General features: G+C 43.3%; 1 protein-coding gene across 1 annotated transcript in view; it reads left to right on the top strand.

Moving 5' to 3' along the window:
• Positions 1-14,659, top strand: part of CFAP53 (cilia and flagella associated protein 53) — a 218,303-nt gene that overhangs the window by 11,422 nt on the left and 192,222 nt on the right. The window contains exon 2 of the mRNA XM_069626967.1: positions 3,118-3,347. Within this exon, the coding sequence (XP_069483068.1) occupies positions 3,118-3,347 (230 nt within the window). The remainder of the gene's footprint in view (positions 1-3,117; positions 3,348-14,659) is intronic.

Here is a 14,659-nt window from a genome sequence, read left to right as displayed (position 1 = left end):
GTGGGTGGGCAACTGGGTCCTGGGGCTGGGCTGTGGAGTGATAGAACACCAGTCGGGAGTCTTCTGTTCCAGCAGGGGTGGTCACAGCAACTGGACCCCTGCAGATGGCAGATGTGCAGGCACCAAATGGCAGGGCACGGTGGCGGCAGGCAGGCAGCAGCAGATGTCTTGTGGGAGGCTGCTCGGGGCTCTGGGGGGCAGTAATTTGGCTTTCTGGGCAGGAGCGTGGTCTTCCGTGTGTTGTCGCGTGGCCAGCTTGATAAAGAGTGATTTGGCACGTGAAAAACAGCACGTTTGCGTGAATTCCGAGGAAAGGCCCTTGGCGCGTAAGCGACGTAACGTGCGTGCGGTCGTTTCCCTGGCACGGGTTGAAGGTCCCACGTGGGTTTCCATCGCTCTGTACGTGTTTTTCGTGGAAAGCGGTGCGTGTTTTCCAGATGTTGGGGTTCACACGCGATTACTTCACAGCGGCTACAGTGCGTACTTCTTCCTTTAGCACAGAATGGGACATTCATCGTAGCTGTATATACGTGTTTGTTGTTTGCGCGCACTTTTGTAATGCGCAGGGATGCTACCGCCTGCCTTCGTGTGGTGGACGTGTTTAGGCCTGTGCATGTCTCCGGCCGTGCGCAGGTTTCCCCTATTCGATTCCATGAATACGTGTAGTTCGCGTGGGTGTGGGCGTTCCGTGTACTTCCCAGCAGTACTTCCCCAGTTACGCCCTTATTTTCATGTGGTGTTCCGCCCCCTTTTTGGTGTGTGCACTAACGTCGCGCATGGCGTTTTGGATGTTGCAATGACGTGTGCGCCCGTGTTCGTCGCGCACGGATTTGGCGCACATCCCGGGGAAAACGCGTGCAGGGCCTTCCATGAATCGCATGCGTGCGCTTGATTTTTTCACGCTTGCGCCACGAATTTCGGCGCACATTTGTTCCATGAATCGGCCCCTATATCTGGACAGGGAAGCAAAGGAACTTGAGGAGGGCAGATTATGGGATGGAAACCGAGCTTTAACAGAAAGCAGAGCAGGAAGTGACTATGGTAAAGACTGCAGAACCAAGGGGATGCCTGGTACATTCTGGGACTATGTTTACAGTTTATCCTGCTTTATTTTTTGTAAAGACTGGAGGCCTACATTATCCTGGGCATACACTTTTGTGTGTGTTTGATAGAGTAGAGAGTGTGCATTATCTGTAGGTGGATGAGTAGGATTGTCAGTGTGCCATCTTGTGCATGTAAGATAGGAAGGTTTCAGAAAGTGTGGTTTATGGAACAGCAGGGTTGTGGCAGACGAGACAATTTTTTTTTCTTCTCCTCTCTGGGTCTTCTTATCATCCAATGCAGTCTGTAACATCCCTTTAACTTGGTTTATGCAATCTTCTAGAGTCATGGTCGTCCACGGCTTTAGCGTGATAACTAATCAAGCTTCTTTAGCTTTTATCAGCTGAATCCATTGCATGGCTAAATTTGTTACCCCATCGTGTTGGAGTCCTTTTTCATTTGTCCAAACTTAGAGCATGTGGCTTTTCCACCAAGGGCATCTGTAGGGATGGTCAACCTAAGTATTACTTTTTGCACAGGTTTTTCTACTTGGTCTGAACTTTCAACAGTATAAAGACAATCAAAATTGAACTGAGTTAAAAAGCCAGAATTAGAGCACATGTTGGTTGTTGCTAGGCACGCATTCAGCACGGAGACTGTCCGGCAGACTATAGGGGCATACCTTCGAGTACTTTTGTTGAGTTGCATTTTATGTAAGGCTCATGTTTATATTAAAATGGCGTAGTTGATCTTTAAAGTATTGACACACAGATTGTCTTGATGACATTATGTGGCTTAACAAAGAAATACTTTGGCATTACTATTGTGAAACCATGCAGAGCGAACGCAGGTGCTTAAATTACACAAAGCGGGTGAGCGCAGATGGAAAAAATATCAAGTTTTGGTATTTGAGAAGATCCTAACCTGGTCCAGTGCCAAATTGCATTGCAAACTGTTGATAGAAGTATCAATAAGTAATTCTGTTTGAGCTGAACATTTTCACCATACATACACCACCAAAGGAAGCACAAAGCAGTTTGGCTTTAGAGAGGGTATCTTCTAAGCTGACCTTTTTTGTACAACATTGCTTATTCCACATAGAGATAATGTAACCTATAACGTCAAGAAAAAACGAATTGCATAAAACCATGAGGAACAAAATACATTACAAGTTTGGAGATGAGCCTGCTGGTTTAATGCCAAAATCAATTACTGTTATCACCACTCAGTAGCATGGATTTGCCACATAGTTAATGGGGGGCATGGTGGTTTTGGTCCCAATGTTTTGAGTCTCTTGGACTACATGGGTATTTTGGTTGCATTTACCACGAGAGGTAATTCCGATAATTTCATATCGGTATGGTGAGTGATTTACCTCCAGCAAAAAGCTGGGGTGAATCGTCTACCTTTCCAACAGAAGTTGTAGTACGATGGTGCAGTAATGTGCAAGTACCAAAATTACCACCACGTTTTACTCGGTCTGCAGCACATTGTTAACCACCTATTGACTTCCTTGATGTCAAGAGGCGAGGGCATAAAAACTCCAGATAGCTTTCCATTCTGTATAGATTTTGCTTATTTATTTTTTTGTACCACTTCTTTAGAACTCTTGTCTCGGGCTGGGGGAAGAGGAAGAAAGGTGGAGAAGGTGGTGTTGGTCAAAGATGGAAGTCCTGCAGGTTTGAGTCAAAAAGTTTTGCGGAACAGATAGCTTTTCAGTGCTTTTTGGAAGTTCACATTGTTCTGTTTAAAGTAGATATGCAGGGGAAGGCGCATGGCATGTCCAAAGCGCAGCGTAGCCCAACTGCTTTCCCTGAAAAACGTTTGTATTTCCTCCTTCAGCGGCAAAGCAGTTTTTTGGGAGACCAACCTCTGATGTCTGTTTGGCGAGTATGTAGTCACATGATGGATTTTCCATCTGTAAAAAGCAATGCTAAGAACCAAGTATATCTTTATAAGATTGTGGATAGAGCAGATTAAACTTGGACATGAACTGTTTCGTTTTGCATTATTCTGCATAACCCGTACACGTTCGACTATTGAAACAAGTTTTCTTTTATTTTTTTCTCCTTGTAGAGAGCCAGATTGCCTGCTGCCAAGTCTTCCGACTACCTGAATATGGAAATGCGGCGTAAAGATGAAATACGGGCGGGGGCGCTGGCCTACATAAGGCAGAACGAACGAGAGTGTGTAAAAAGCAAGTTCGAGAAAATCACAGACCATAAAATACTCCACAACACGGTCCAAAGAAAAGTGCAAGACGCAATGCAGCAGTACAAAATGGGCACTGAAGAGAGGAGAGACAGGTACGAAAAAAAAGCCCCCGTGTTTGGACGCCCCACACCACTATGCACACAGACAGTGTTCGCTAAATTAGCCAGTCCGGGGGACTGACACACCGAATGTAGTCGAGTTTTTAATTACAATGGGGCATACTACTCGTGGGTCATTGTTTCCTGGTGAGAAAGCTTGAGTAAAAACATGGCATACATGTGCGTTTATTCCCACCTTTCACTCTACAGCCTACCTTATTTCTATTGTTCTTTGATGTTTGGTGCCACAACATAAAATGGAGGCGAGAGACTGTCCAACGTTGGAGGATCTAAGACCACCTGATGTGTTTAATAGCCGTTTCATATAGGCCACTTTATGATGTGGAACACTGAACAATACGGCCAGAGGCAGCCAAAATAAATGCATGTAGAGTAAGCGTTAGGCGGCATGCTGGCATGGGGAATTATGTCGAACATAATGGCAACTAGACTGCTCCTCCCGTGCCCGTCCACTTCACAACATACTAGTGACATACAGATTAAACATTATGTACATATACAATGCTACTTTTTGCCGTACTGTTTCTTTGCTTTGTCTACCTCAAGCCTTTTTCTATGCATTGTGGTTGGTCAGAAGTCTCTGATTTCCATTTTACTGTAGGCATTTTTTTACATAAAGGTGCAAACTCATAACTTTCCCTAAACTATGGGTTTTCCCTACCTAACAAACTAACTAAGGTGCTCGGCAGTGGTCGGTGAAAGTCTAAAATCAGATACAATTCACTGTCCAAAGTTAACCTATTTTGCCCCTCCCACTATTATAAGATCTAAATGACAGGAGAATGACTCCCTTCTGCTGTTATATGGGTTCTCCCCAAGTGTAGTTCAATATGGGATTAGTAAATTTCGTTTGCCACCGCTCTCATCAAGTTATACATTTCAGATACTGGATTCTTCCAGGTCTTAATATGTTCATTTACTTGCTTTCTCCTCTTTCTCGTTTGTTCTTCTTCTCCCTTTATTTTCTCTTTTCTGTCATATAATGTTTAAACACTTTTCTCTTTACTTTGACAAAAGTACTCCTGTTCCCTTATTGACTTTTCATCCTGATCAACACAACCTGTAAAGTCCCAACATTCTTTCTCACTTTCTTTTTTATAAATTCTTCTAGACTGATGAGTGTTCCAATAATGATTCTTGCTTTCTCTCTGTATTTTCAATACTTCCTTTTGACTGGGACCAGTATGAGCATTCCAGTAATAATTCTCTTTATCTTTCTCCATTTCTCTTTGTCTCTTTCTCTTGCTCAAAGCTTTTAGCATTTGCGACTTGCTTCGTTTCCGTTTTCTACATGGTATGCTCTTTCCTCACTTCAGCATTCAGAGCATCTTCCTTTTCCGAAAGCCTCGATTTGGTGGGTTTGCTGGATTCTCCTCCTCACATCGGACGCTGCGTGTCCAGGGCTCTATCAGCGAGGTAGTGCCAGGTGATTTGAAACTCCTAGTTTCTCTCTGTTACCAGGGCCCGCCTTCCTGTTCCATGACGTACTTTTGGGGCTTCCCTGGTATGTCGTACAAGCCCTTCTTCCCTTTTTGGATTCACATTCAATATGGTTTGAATGATCTTCTTCATCCCAATTCTTTTAAGCTTTCTCTCATAGACGTTAAAGGTGCACTTGGTTGACAATAACACATTTTAATTTGTTCTTTATGTCTTCCTTCATGGTGTCTTGTTGAAGAGGGTGTAGTGATCTTTGACTTAGGGAGTTCTTCACTGGAATGTGAGTCCTTGTCCCCAAAGGGGGAGTGTGTCCCAGTGAGGTCTAGCTTGCATCTATCCCTTGGGAGGGTGTTGCGTAGGGGCTCACCCCCTTGACCTCATAAAGAAAGGCTACCCCTTGGGGAGAAGCGACAGAATCCTTTGATTCATCTGTATTTCCTTAACCACTTATGCATGTATTCACTGGACCTTTTTTAGCACATATTTACTCAATATGGCTGTGTTACCTTCTGGATCTTATTTAAGCAGCAATCGCGTGTTGGAGACAGTTTGAATTTTCGTTAATTCCCCAAAGAAGATTAATGGCTCTAGCAGACTGACATTTCTTTAGTCGTCCTCTAGTAAATGCATGATACAATTGTTTTAAAAGACCTCAGAACTTTTCTGAGTTGGTTATCTTGCGCTTTTAGGATTGTGAAGCTCCATCACTACACACGTCCATAATACTTTTAAGGACTTGATGTGTGCAGTATGAATGTAGCCTCCAATACTCTGCTGTTTAGAACTCTTTTTATGCATGTCAGCCTTCATGTTCTCCCCACTTCAATGTCACATTGCTCACTGCGTTTGATGACATTATATATAATTATTTATCCTCCCCTCCAGTCAAGTCCTGATCCTCAGTGTTTACAGGCCTAAAATCCATGGACCTGTACATGGCTGTTGAATTGAGCCATATGCAATAAGGTATGGGAGTGGATTGGACATCAGCTGTAGAGATCTGTTTGTAACCCAAGGTCACAGGTTTGGATTCTAGTAGTCAGTAGAAGAATTATCATTGAGTTTCATAGTACAACCCCTTTTTATTTTTCTACAAAAAGACACGTCTTTGTCCAGTTTTAAAAGTTCCAATAATGCAACTTATCCTCTAGCTTTGGGCTATCATCCCAACAATGGATAATTCTCTAATAGTACATTTAAAAAAAAATGTTCATTTTATAAACATAATTGATTACCCAGCGGGTTGCTGTGGTGGCAAATAACTAGGCAATGAAAACCTATTTGTAGAAAAGAACAAGTAAGATGACAGCACTGTATGGCAAGTTAATTTCTCATTCCATTGAGATGCAGCTCATCGTCTAGTCATAACACACATTTATTTGTATAGCGGGCCTCCATATGGCCCATGCCCGGGCTGTTTCCACCAATCAATAGCACTTGCTAGATGCAACAACACAGCAACTAGTCACAGGTACAGGCAGTACTAGAAACTACCACGTGTTCTACTAGTCATCCTCCAGGTTGGAGAGGAGTGTAGTAGCTCTTCGAACTATATGTGAATCCAAGTCTTCTCATATTTCCTTAGGGTGGGCTGCAAATTAGCACTGTATCCTGCTTCCTTCGTTTTACAGTACACAAAATCCTGGATACACAGAGCACAACCTGGTATCTTGTGTCCAAACCACCACATCAAAATACAGAGTGTCACTAGTATGGCCACCCTAGTTCAGAAAAACTTTCGTACCTGGTCCACAAACCAAATTGAGAGTAAGCTATATACCGTGAGGGTCTTTTGGGTCCTACTACTCTTCAAGTGGAGCTATCTGCTTGGCACCTTGTCCCAGAACCTTGATGTGGCTAGGCGGCCTCAGAATAGGTGAATATCCGCATCCGACCGAGTACAGGATATATTAAAGTGACTCGGTCAGAGCAAGAGGAGTAGGGAAGCTACTCGTTCTCACCCTCACAATGGAGCAAAGCTGAACATACCTTAGGGTTGCTATACTGGGGTTTGATGTACCAAAAAATTGGGGCAGATCGATGGTTCCAATCGGGAAATAGTTCACCCAACCTCCTAATGTGCATTTATCATTGCGTTTTATGCTGTACGCTAATTATGATGTTGTGGGTTAATGGAGCCCCCGTTAATCATCCAACAGGGTGCATGGCCTTATAATGTTTGTCTTTTAAGTTGGCAGACCAAACCGTAACTGAGCACTCCACTTGCTTAGGGTCACTTTTGCTCCAGGTGTCTGTAATTGTCATGTTAGCCCTAGTCTCGATGGGCACATGCTGGTTCCTTAATGACATGTGCAACATTGTCAAGGTAAAATGAAAAGTAAAACTGGAACAAAGCATGAAATCTAACAATTAAGTACTGAATAAAAAATTATTATTTTGTTTACAATGCATGTAAAAATACAAGTCAGTAATACAGACAACAGTTTTTTTTTAATTCAGTAAGATATTCTACATCACACACATCACATCTAGACATACCACATCAACAAAAACCACTCATCGTACTGCACATATAGACTCTCTAATACAAAGAAGGAACTATGTAAAATGTTAGACACAATAGACACATGTCATCAATGAGAGAAACGAGTACAACCGTTCTTATGCATGTCTTCCGGCTACTTCCAAGGCACCGGCCGGTTGCAACGTAATAGATTATTATGAACGTCTTCATCAGGGAAAGCGGAAATCCAAATTGATCACAGCCGCACAATTCAATAGGGTTTGGCTCAGCTAACCGGCGTTCCAAAAGGAGGGTAAAGCATATACAAAGGAGGGTAAAGAATATACAAAACGCTTTCTCAAAAACTCGGCACATCAACTGCTACGAATTTCAACGAGCAGAGACTCAACTGGAGGCAGACTGGGAATCAAAAACGGAACATTTGAGAGAGCGTTTTGTATACGCTTTACCTTACTTTTGGAACGCTGTATAGCCGAGTCAGGCTTCATGGAATTGTGCTGCTTTGATATTCCCTTTCCCTGCAAAAGATGTTTATAATTAATTTATTCTGTTGAAACCGGTCAGTGCTCTGGAAGCAGCCTAAAGACATGCATACAAATTCATCTACTATTTTCTCTCATTGGCTACTGCGTCTATATTAATGAGGTAATTGTATGTTTAGGGATTTGTGTACGTAACATCTTACACAGTTTCTTGTTTGTATTTGAGAGTCTACATGTGAAGTATGTTGGTGAGTGTTTTTTGTTGATGTGGTATCTCAAGATATGATGTGTGGGATTTAGAATTATCTCCTACTGAGTGACATATTATTTTCTATTGTCTGTATTAATGTGTTTTTCACATGCATTGTAAATAAGTTTGTAATTTTTGATTCAGTACTTGGTGGTTAGATTTAATTCATTGTTCCAGATTTACTTTTCAGTTTACCTTGATTTCTGCTCTCCAGATCTGGGAGACAGGCAATCCTGCCTTTCTGTTTACCATGTGGGATATTGTCTTCATGATCAGAACATGGCACAGTTTGCTGTAACTAAGCTGCTATGTAATCAGCAAACACGCCAGATTTCCCATATTCCCTCTGTATTGTCTTCTATTGTCCATGTTTAGTGCTACACAGGGGATAAGGGGGGTTTGGCTGCCCAGATCAAGTACACGTTGATCCAAAAATATGTGTTGCAGCCCATGCCTCTTTCCAACCTAGGATCCCTAATGAATGCAGGGTTGCGTATTCCAGAAGGAAAATCTCAGACCTATATCTATTTATCCTCTACCATGTCCCTTCTCTATGTTGATGCATTATGCGCAGCACCATCTGCCGACAGTCAGTTGGGGCCTTCAGGTGCAGCAGTATATCATCATTATTCATGGATACATTTGACTCAACCATATGTATGGTGATGCCATTCCAAGCCATGTTGGCACAGATTTTTTGTGCTAATGGCTTCATGGCCAATACGAATCAGTCGGTATAGCGGACAACACTGGCAGATGCATATAATTGTGTTAAAAGTAGCCTGTCTTCAATCCATCGCTGACTTCAGTTCCACTCACCTGAAGGTACGAACTCCATCATCCGGCACTGCATGCATCCTGCATCCTGGAATACCATAACCTGGAAAGAGGAGAAAGAAAGGCAGAATTAGTAAGCGTTTACTCACTTTTCCTCCCAAATGAACAAAGCCACACAATTCTTACCTGGGTACTCATCTCCTGGTCAGTATCGTTGCTGGAACATTACGACGCTCGGCGAGGAACATCGCAACCTGCAAAGAGAGAAAAGACACGGGTTAGCAATATAAAAGGCGAAACAGCGCCGCGCATCACACATTACTCACCGGACAGAATCGCGCACACCGCGCTTTCGCCTACCGGTCCATGCTCATCTTCAAACTGCATGACAACACCAAAATACCTTTCCATACCTTATTATTCAAACTAAATGGAAAATAAGAACTGCATATAAAGACTGTAAAGCAGCAAACCTATGGAGTCACAGCAGGCCTGGATTCCCACAGAGGGGCTTGCACCCATGAAGTAACTTGGTCGCTGCTTGCCCCCACATCTACACGCCCCTGCCACGAGGAGCAGGACGGAGAATCCACCTTTTACAATATTAAAGTGAGGAGAAGGCCCATGGGGGAGGAAGGAGTTGAGGCCAAGGGAGGTGGGAAAACATAAAGACAATCTGGTATTGAATCCAGCTCTCCTATATTGCAGATCCATCTTTAACCAGAGGCATTACCAAGGGACCGGGAGAGGGTTAGAGAGTGCAAATCATCCAACCAGGGCTGGGTGGCTTCCTCGTGGATACCAGGTGAGCGTAACATTAAGTAAGCATGCCTCTAGAGATTGTGGTCTAAGAGTCCTGAGGTATGCATGCTTTTTAAGCGTGCCTCCTTGTGTGGCATTTGCCTGTTCCAATACACCATATTTTTCAATAAACCTGTATCATCAAGCACAGCTGGTTCCGTTTTACAGCAAAGGCTACATCCATGGACATGGTGGTGTCCTGTAAATAACGCAGTCACCCAACATTGCAGTCCAGTACCTGCATGCCAATCACCAGATCAGCAATGTGTGTGCGGCTACGGGAGGCCAACATTCCCTAGATATTTGCAAGACCCCTCCCACTCCAACCACAGGTCAGGAATATCAGCATTGGCAATTACTATGCATTTCACTGCATCCTCATATCTGTTGCCTTCAGCAACCTGAGCGGCAGATCATTGGGGGCTGGGGAGGAAGGGGGCTATTTTGGGGTTGCAGGAATCTGTGAGCGACTTATTGACCATGTAGTGTAGTAACCAGATCAGTACAAAGTTTTCTCTGTCATTTAATATCATTCTCTGGTGGTAACCGTGCCTATTTTAGGTCCCCGCCCTGCAAAAGTGCATTTGACGCTCTGAAATGTTCACTGCAAGCCGAGTGTAAGGTCTGTGTAGATGGTTTGCTTGTCATTGCCTTTTCAAAAGTAACTTGCCTCACTCGCTCCTTACAGAAGAGGGTCCATTTCCCTGTAGTTCATAACCCGGGTCCAAGATCGGGCAAGGATTAGCCCCAGGTGGGAATTTGGGACCCAAGGTTCTGAGTCCTCTCAACCATGAAAACTGCAGTTAGTTGTTCTTTGAGTAACTTTAGAATGATCCATTCCATGTAACTGAACATAGGCATTTTGGATCCTGCCTGTGCTGGTCCCAGAAAGAGTTTATTGTTTTAGCATGAAATAAGTATGATTTGTTGTTTCGACCTGCTTCTTCTTAAATCCTGGCAATGGCCATTTGGAACGCTCTAGCGCTGGGCTGTACCATCTCTAATGATATATCAGCGTTGTCCACATTGACAATTTAAGTCTCCAATTTGGTGATTCTCGCCTCTCCCGAGCCCATCCTCTTGCGTGAAATCAAGTTTTATACTAATGGAACCTACCATCACAGGACCCTTGGGAGCTTCCAATCTGAAGCATTTTTTCGTGCTGCTGTTTACCTACGCGTCACACAGTTCTGGCTGGTCTGGAGTCCCTGGCTGCAGCAAACTCCTCGATCCTGCATTGCTGTTTGCTTTGTAATTCCTTATTCTTCAGCTGCTACAGTTCTTACTCTGCAAATTCGGACCATTGATTGTGGTTTTCTTCTAGGATATTCTATTTATTAATGCGTTTTTAGTACGTCAGTGGAGCTGCGCTGCGGTCCTACAGCTGAACTAGCCTGCTTCATGTGACCCTCTAATAAGACATATCTAACTTTATAGCTGCTATGCTACGTTTCATGCACATCAAGGAGCACCAAACGCCTTTGCTTCCTTCCGTATTTGATGGAACGGGTTACTTCTCCGAGCACCTACTGACTGCTAATGGGAATAGCCTAAGCTTCACTGCTGTGATCTTGTATGTTTGGCTTGGCGAGGGTCTTGTCTAGTGGGCTAATATACTGAGTCTTGAGTCTTTTCCTGACTTGTTATCTATAAACAAGTAAAGTTTTCTTATTCTGCAACAGATCAAAGTTCAGTTTTCCCCTTTCTTGGTATCTGTGGAGAGGGCTCAAGCTTTTTGGCTTCACCATTGTCCACTTCTGATTTTCTGACGGTCACAATGCGCTGAACCGCACACAATCTATAGTGGTTAATGCTGCCCTGTTAGTCTTTCCTCCATACTGACACCCATTGATATTATTGAAATATTATGACTTGTTACAAAGCATCATAATCCTACTTATGCCAGTGCATTCTTCCTCACTGTCAGCTAAGCTCAGTTCTGGTATCTTGTATGTTCTTCATTAGATTCTTAAACTCTCAGGAGGGTCCTTTGTCCATTCACAGCAGAGCTGTGGCTACTCGTCAAACTCAGTTCATCTTCTGTCAACGTGTGAGATCATAGGCAGGTGTGATATGATGGGTTATTTATAACGTGCTTAATACCAAGAGGTTTCTAAGCGCAGACCCGGGGATCGAACCTCTGTTGCTCCGTGTCGTCTTGCTTCCAAGGCGAGCACTTTGCCCCAGAGCCATCCTCCTGATGCCTCTCGGGAGTGAATGGTAGTCCTTTTTTACACAGCACTCTAAAGAACAATTGGAATTAAAATAGATTCTTCATTTTGCAATCACATCACATTAGGATATTCCAACATGTTGAACAAGACCCCAGTACATATTTCAAAACATTATTTCTGTAACCATGCCAGGTTCCAAGGGGATAAAGGCCCTCAGCCCAAGTTAATAGACCCGAGTGAAGTGAGGTACTTTAACAAGGGCCAAGAAATGTTACCACCTAGTAATGGCTAATGAGGGTAGAATGTTCTCTTTAAAATAAGGAAAGGCAAAGGAGACATTTTGGAATATTTGGGAAGAAGACTTATCCCAGCCATTATTGTCCTATGCAATTGCATTGTCGGCAATGAGACTGCCCGGGTCCCAGTGTTCCAATAGGGCGATAATGGCGCTAGCGGTGGGTAGCGCAGTTGGGTCAACGGCGTGGCATGCCGAGATAATGGCTTGAGCACATTAGCTTGCGCATCTGTCCTTGCATTTGTCCTTTTGTACCCATCAGCTGCCTTTTTATACAGTCATTCGCCAGACTTGCCCAAACTGGAATTACTAACCTAGCACTGGTTTTGGCATGCTCCTTTTTAATGGACCGTGAACAAGTAGTTAGTCCCCCACCTCTTTCTGTTCCGAAGATAACCTCTATGCCATGTGGAAAGCCACAGGGCTCTGCATTGACCTCTATGCCATGTGGAAAGCCACAGGGCTCTGGATTCTTGCCCCTTTTTTTTCAATTGTACAAACTCCCATTTGAACTTCAATTTGATGAAGTAGATAACATGCAGGTTTCATATTAAGCAATAGGCACTTTTGCATTTCACTAAGTGTATGCTGGATATAGATTCTTGAATATCTGCCAATAAGCTTAAACTTTATGCTTCTAATATGAACTTCTAACAGTAGGATGGGCCAGAAATATTTAATGAACTGATATTTTGACCACCAAGTTGGGTCTTTGTCCTCTTCCAGCAACCCATGCACATAACTTGGGTGTACAGAAGCATAACCGACTCTCTATGGAATCCCAAGTAGGAGTAGAGGCCAGCCCAAAGTTATGACAAATGAGTTTTTCTAGGCCTAGCAGCCTTCCTGATAAAATCTCTTGAAAGACTGCAAAATGCGGCAGCCAGAATAACTACTTCGATCTGGTACAAACTAGTCTATAGTCAGCGTTGTTGCACTGTCTTCCAGTTTGTGAAAGGATTATGCTCAAAGCTATACACATCATGCATACCACGACACCGGAGCATCGTGTATTAGTAGTACAATTAAACAGTACCACAAGGACATTACGAGAGGCCTGAGCTCCGTGCCAAGGCCATTATCCACATCAGCACGGCAAAGTGGAGAAAAAGGCTCAGTCAAGTAAAATAAACCGGGCGTGAGAAGAAAGAACGCGGCATGCACCCTGTAAGTGTATTTGGCGCGCTACTAGAGGTGGGCGTGGAACACTAGCTCAAGGGCGAGCACAGCGTCGGATGCACACAACATTTGAAAAACGAGCGCAGAATGACGGAGGCCAAAGAAAGACCGTCAGGGTGTGGGGAGAAAGTGAGTGGGAGGGAAAGTGGCTAAGGGGCTGTGAAGATTGTAATAGTAGGGTGACCAGATTTAAAAAGTAAAAAACCGAGACAGGGCAACTAACATAAACCCCCTTCTCCTCCAAGTCCTACGTTTAAGTGTTACTGTTCAAATAAACACATAATTTATCACAAACTAACAATACCTTAAATTGCGAAATGCAACATTTCTTCTGCGTGAGATTGTTCATTCCTGCCTGCCAGCTATGACGTCATACTACAAAAAAGCGGCACCACTGCAGTTTCCGATGAAAACACATTCTTGAGAAAGGGGAACAGAGCACCAAATTCTGGCCCAGTGCTGGCAAAACCGCGAAGTCTGGTCACCCTATGCAATGGTGCTTGGCAGGCACGACGCTTGAATGCTGCGTACTAAGCATGTCCTGGCAGATAAATTCTGCGTTCGCACCGCCTCATCCTCATGGCTCACTGAAAGTTCCATCTGTGCTCCAAATAATAATTAGAAAGTAGAAGCAGAACCAACGAGTCCTCCTTTTCTGTTCAGTACAGTTCACAGGTGGTGCTACTGCATGAAGAAATTATCTGACGGGAAAATCAAATCATGTTCATTAGTCACTTGATCCTGACCTCATGATTGCAATCACACTTCTAATCGAAGCATTAATATTAGGAATGCATATCTAAATGGAGGAAAGGGAACATCTTGCTAATTTCCTCAGTCCCTTCAACACCATTGCAGATTCAACCCGCGATTGAAACCACATGGATGAATGTAAGATTAATAGATTAATATTGTTCCCTGCCCCCTGTGCATGGATGCGCTTTTTTTTTTACACATTATACTCTCCAAAATGTGAGGTTTGAGGGATTGCTATCATGCAAAATGTTCAGACATAATCTAGTTGGTACATAGATCACATAGATAATCATATACTCCAGCAATAATGTTTCAATCTGTACAGCTGGCATACATTGATCTGCATATTTATTGCAGCGTGCATGTAACACACTTAGTATTGTCGTTTATATTACTTTTAATATCATAGTTGTACATTTCCTCTGTGCCAAACAAAGGAGTTTTGCTTTCTTATGATGTGCAAAACTACATACTGCACATTGTGTGCACCATAAAAAAAAGTTGTGGCTTTGTTAGTAACCACCTTATGTTGACATCCTTCCTTTCACAAATGCTGGCTGATTAATTATACATTAAGATTGAATTGCTTATAAATGTCACCCGAGGGAAGGGATCCACGCATACCCTCACCAATTCGAACAATGTC

Source organism: Ambystoma mexicanum, chromosome 6p (genome assembly GCF_040938575.1).
Source record: "Ambystoma mexicanum isolate Mex_15411 chromosome 6p, UKY_AmexF1_1, whole genome shotgun sequence".
Classification (NCBI taxonomy): domain Eukaryota; kingdom Metazoa; phylum Chordata; class Amphibia; order Caudata; family Ambystomatidae; genus Ambystoma; species Ambystoma mexicanum.
Note: the sequence above shows the minus strand (reverse complement) of the source record. Positions and strands in the feature narration are given on the sequence as shown.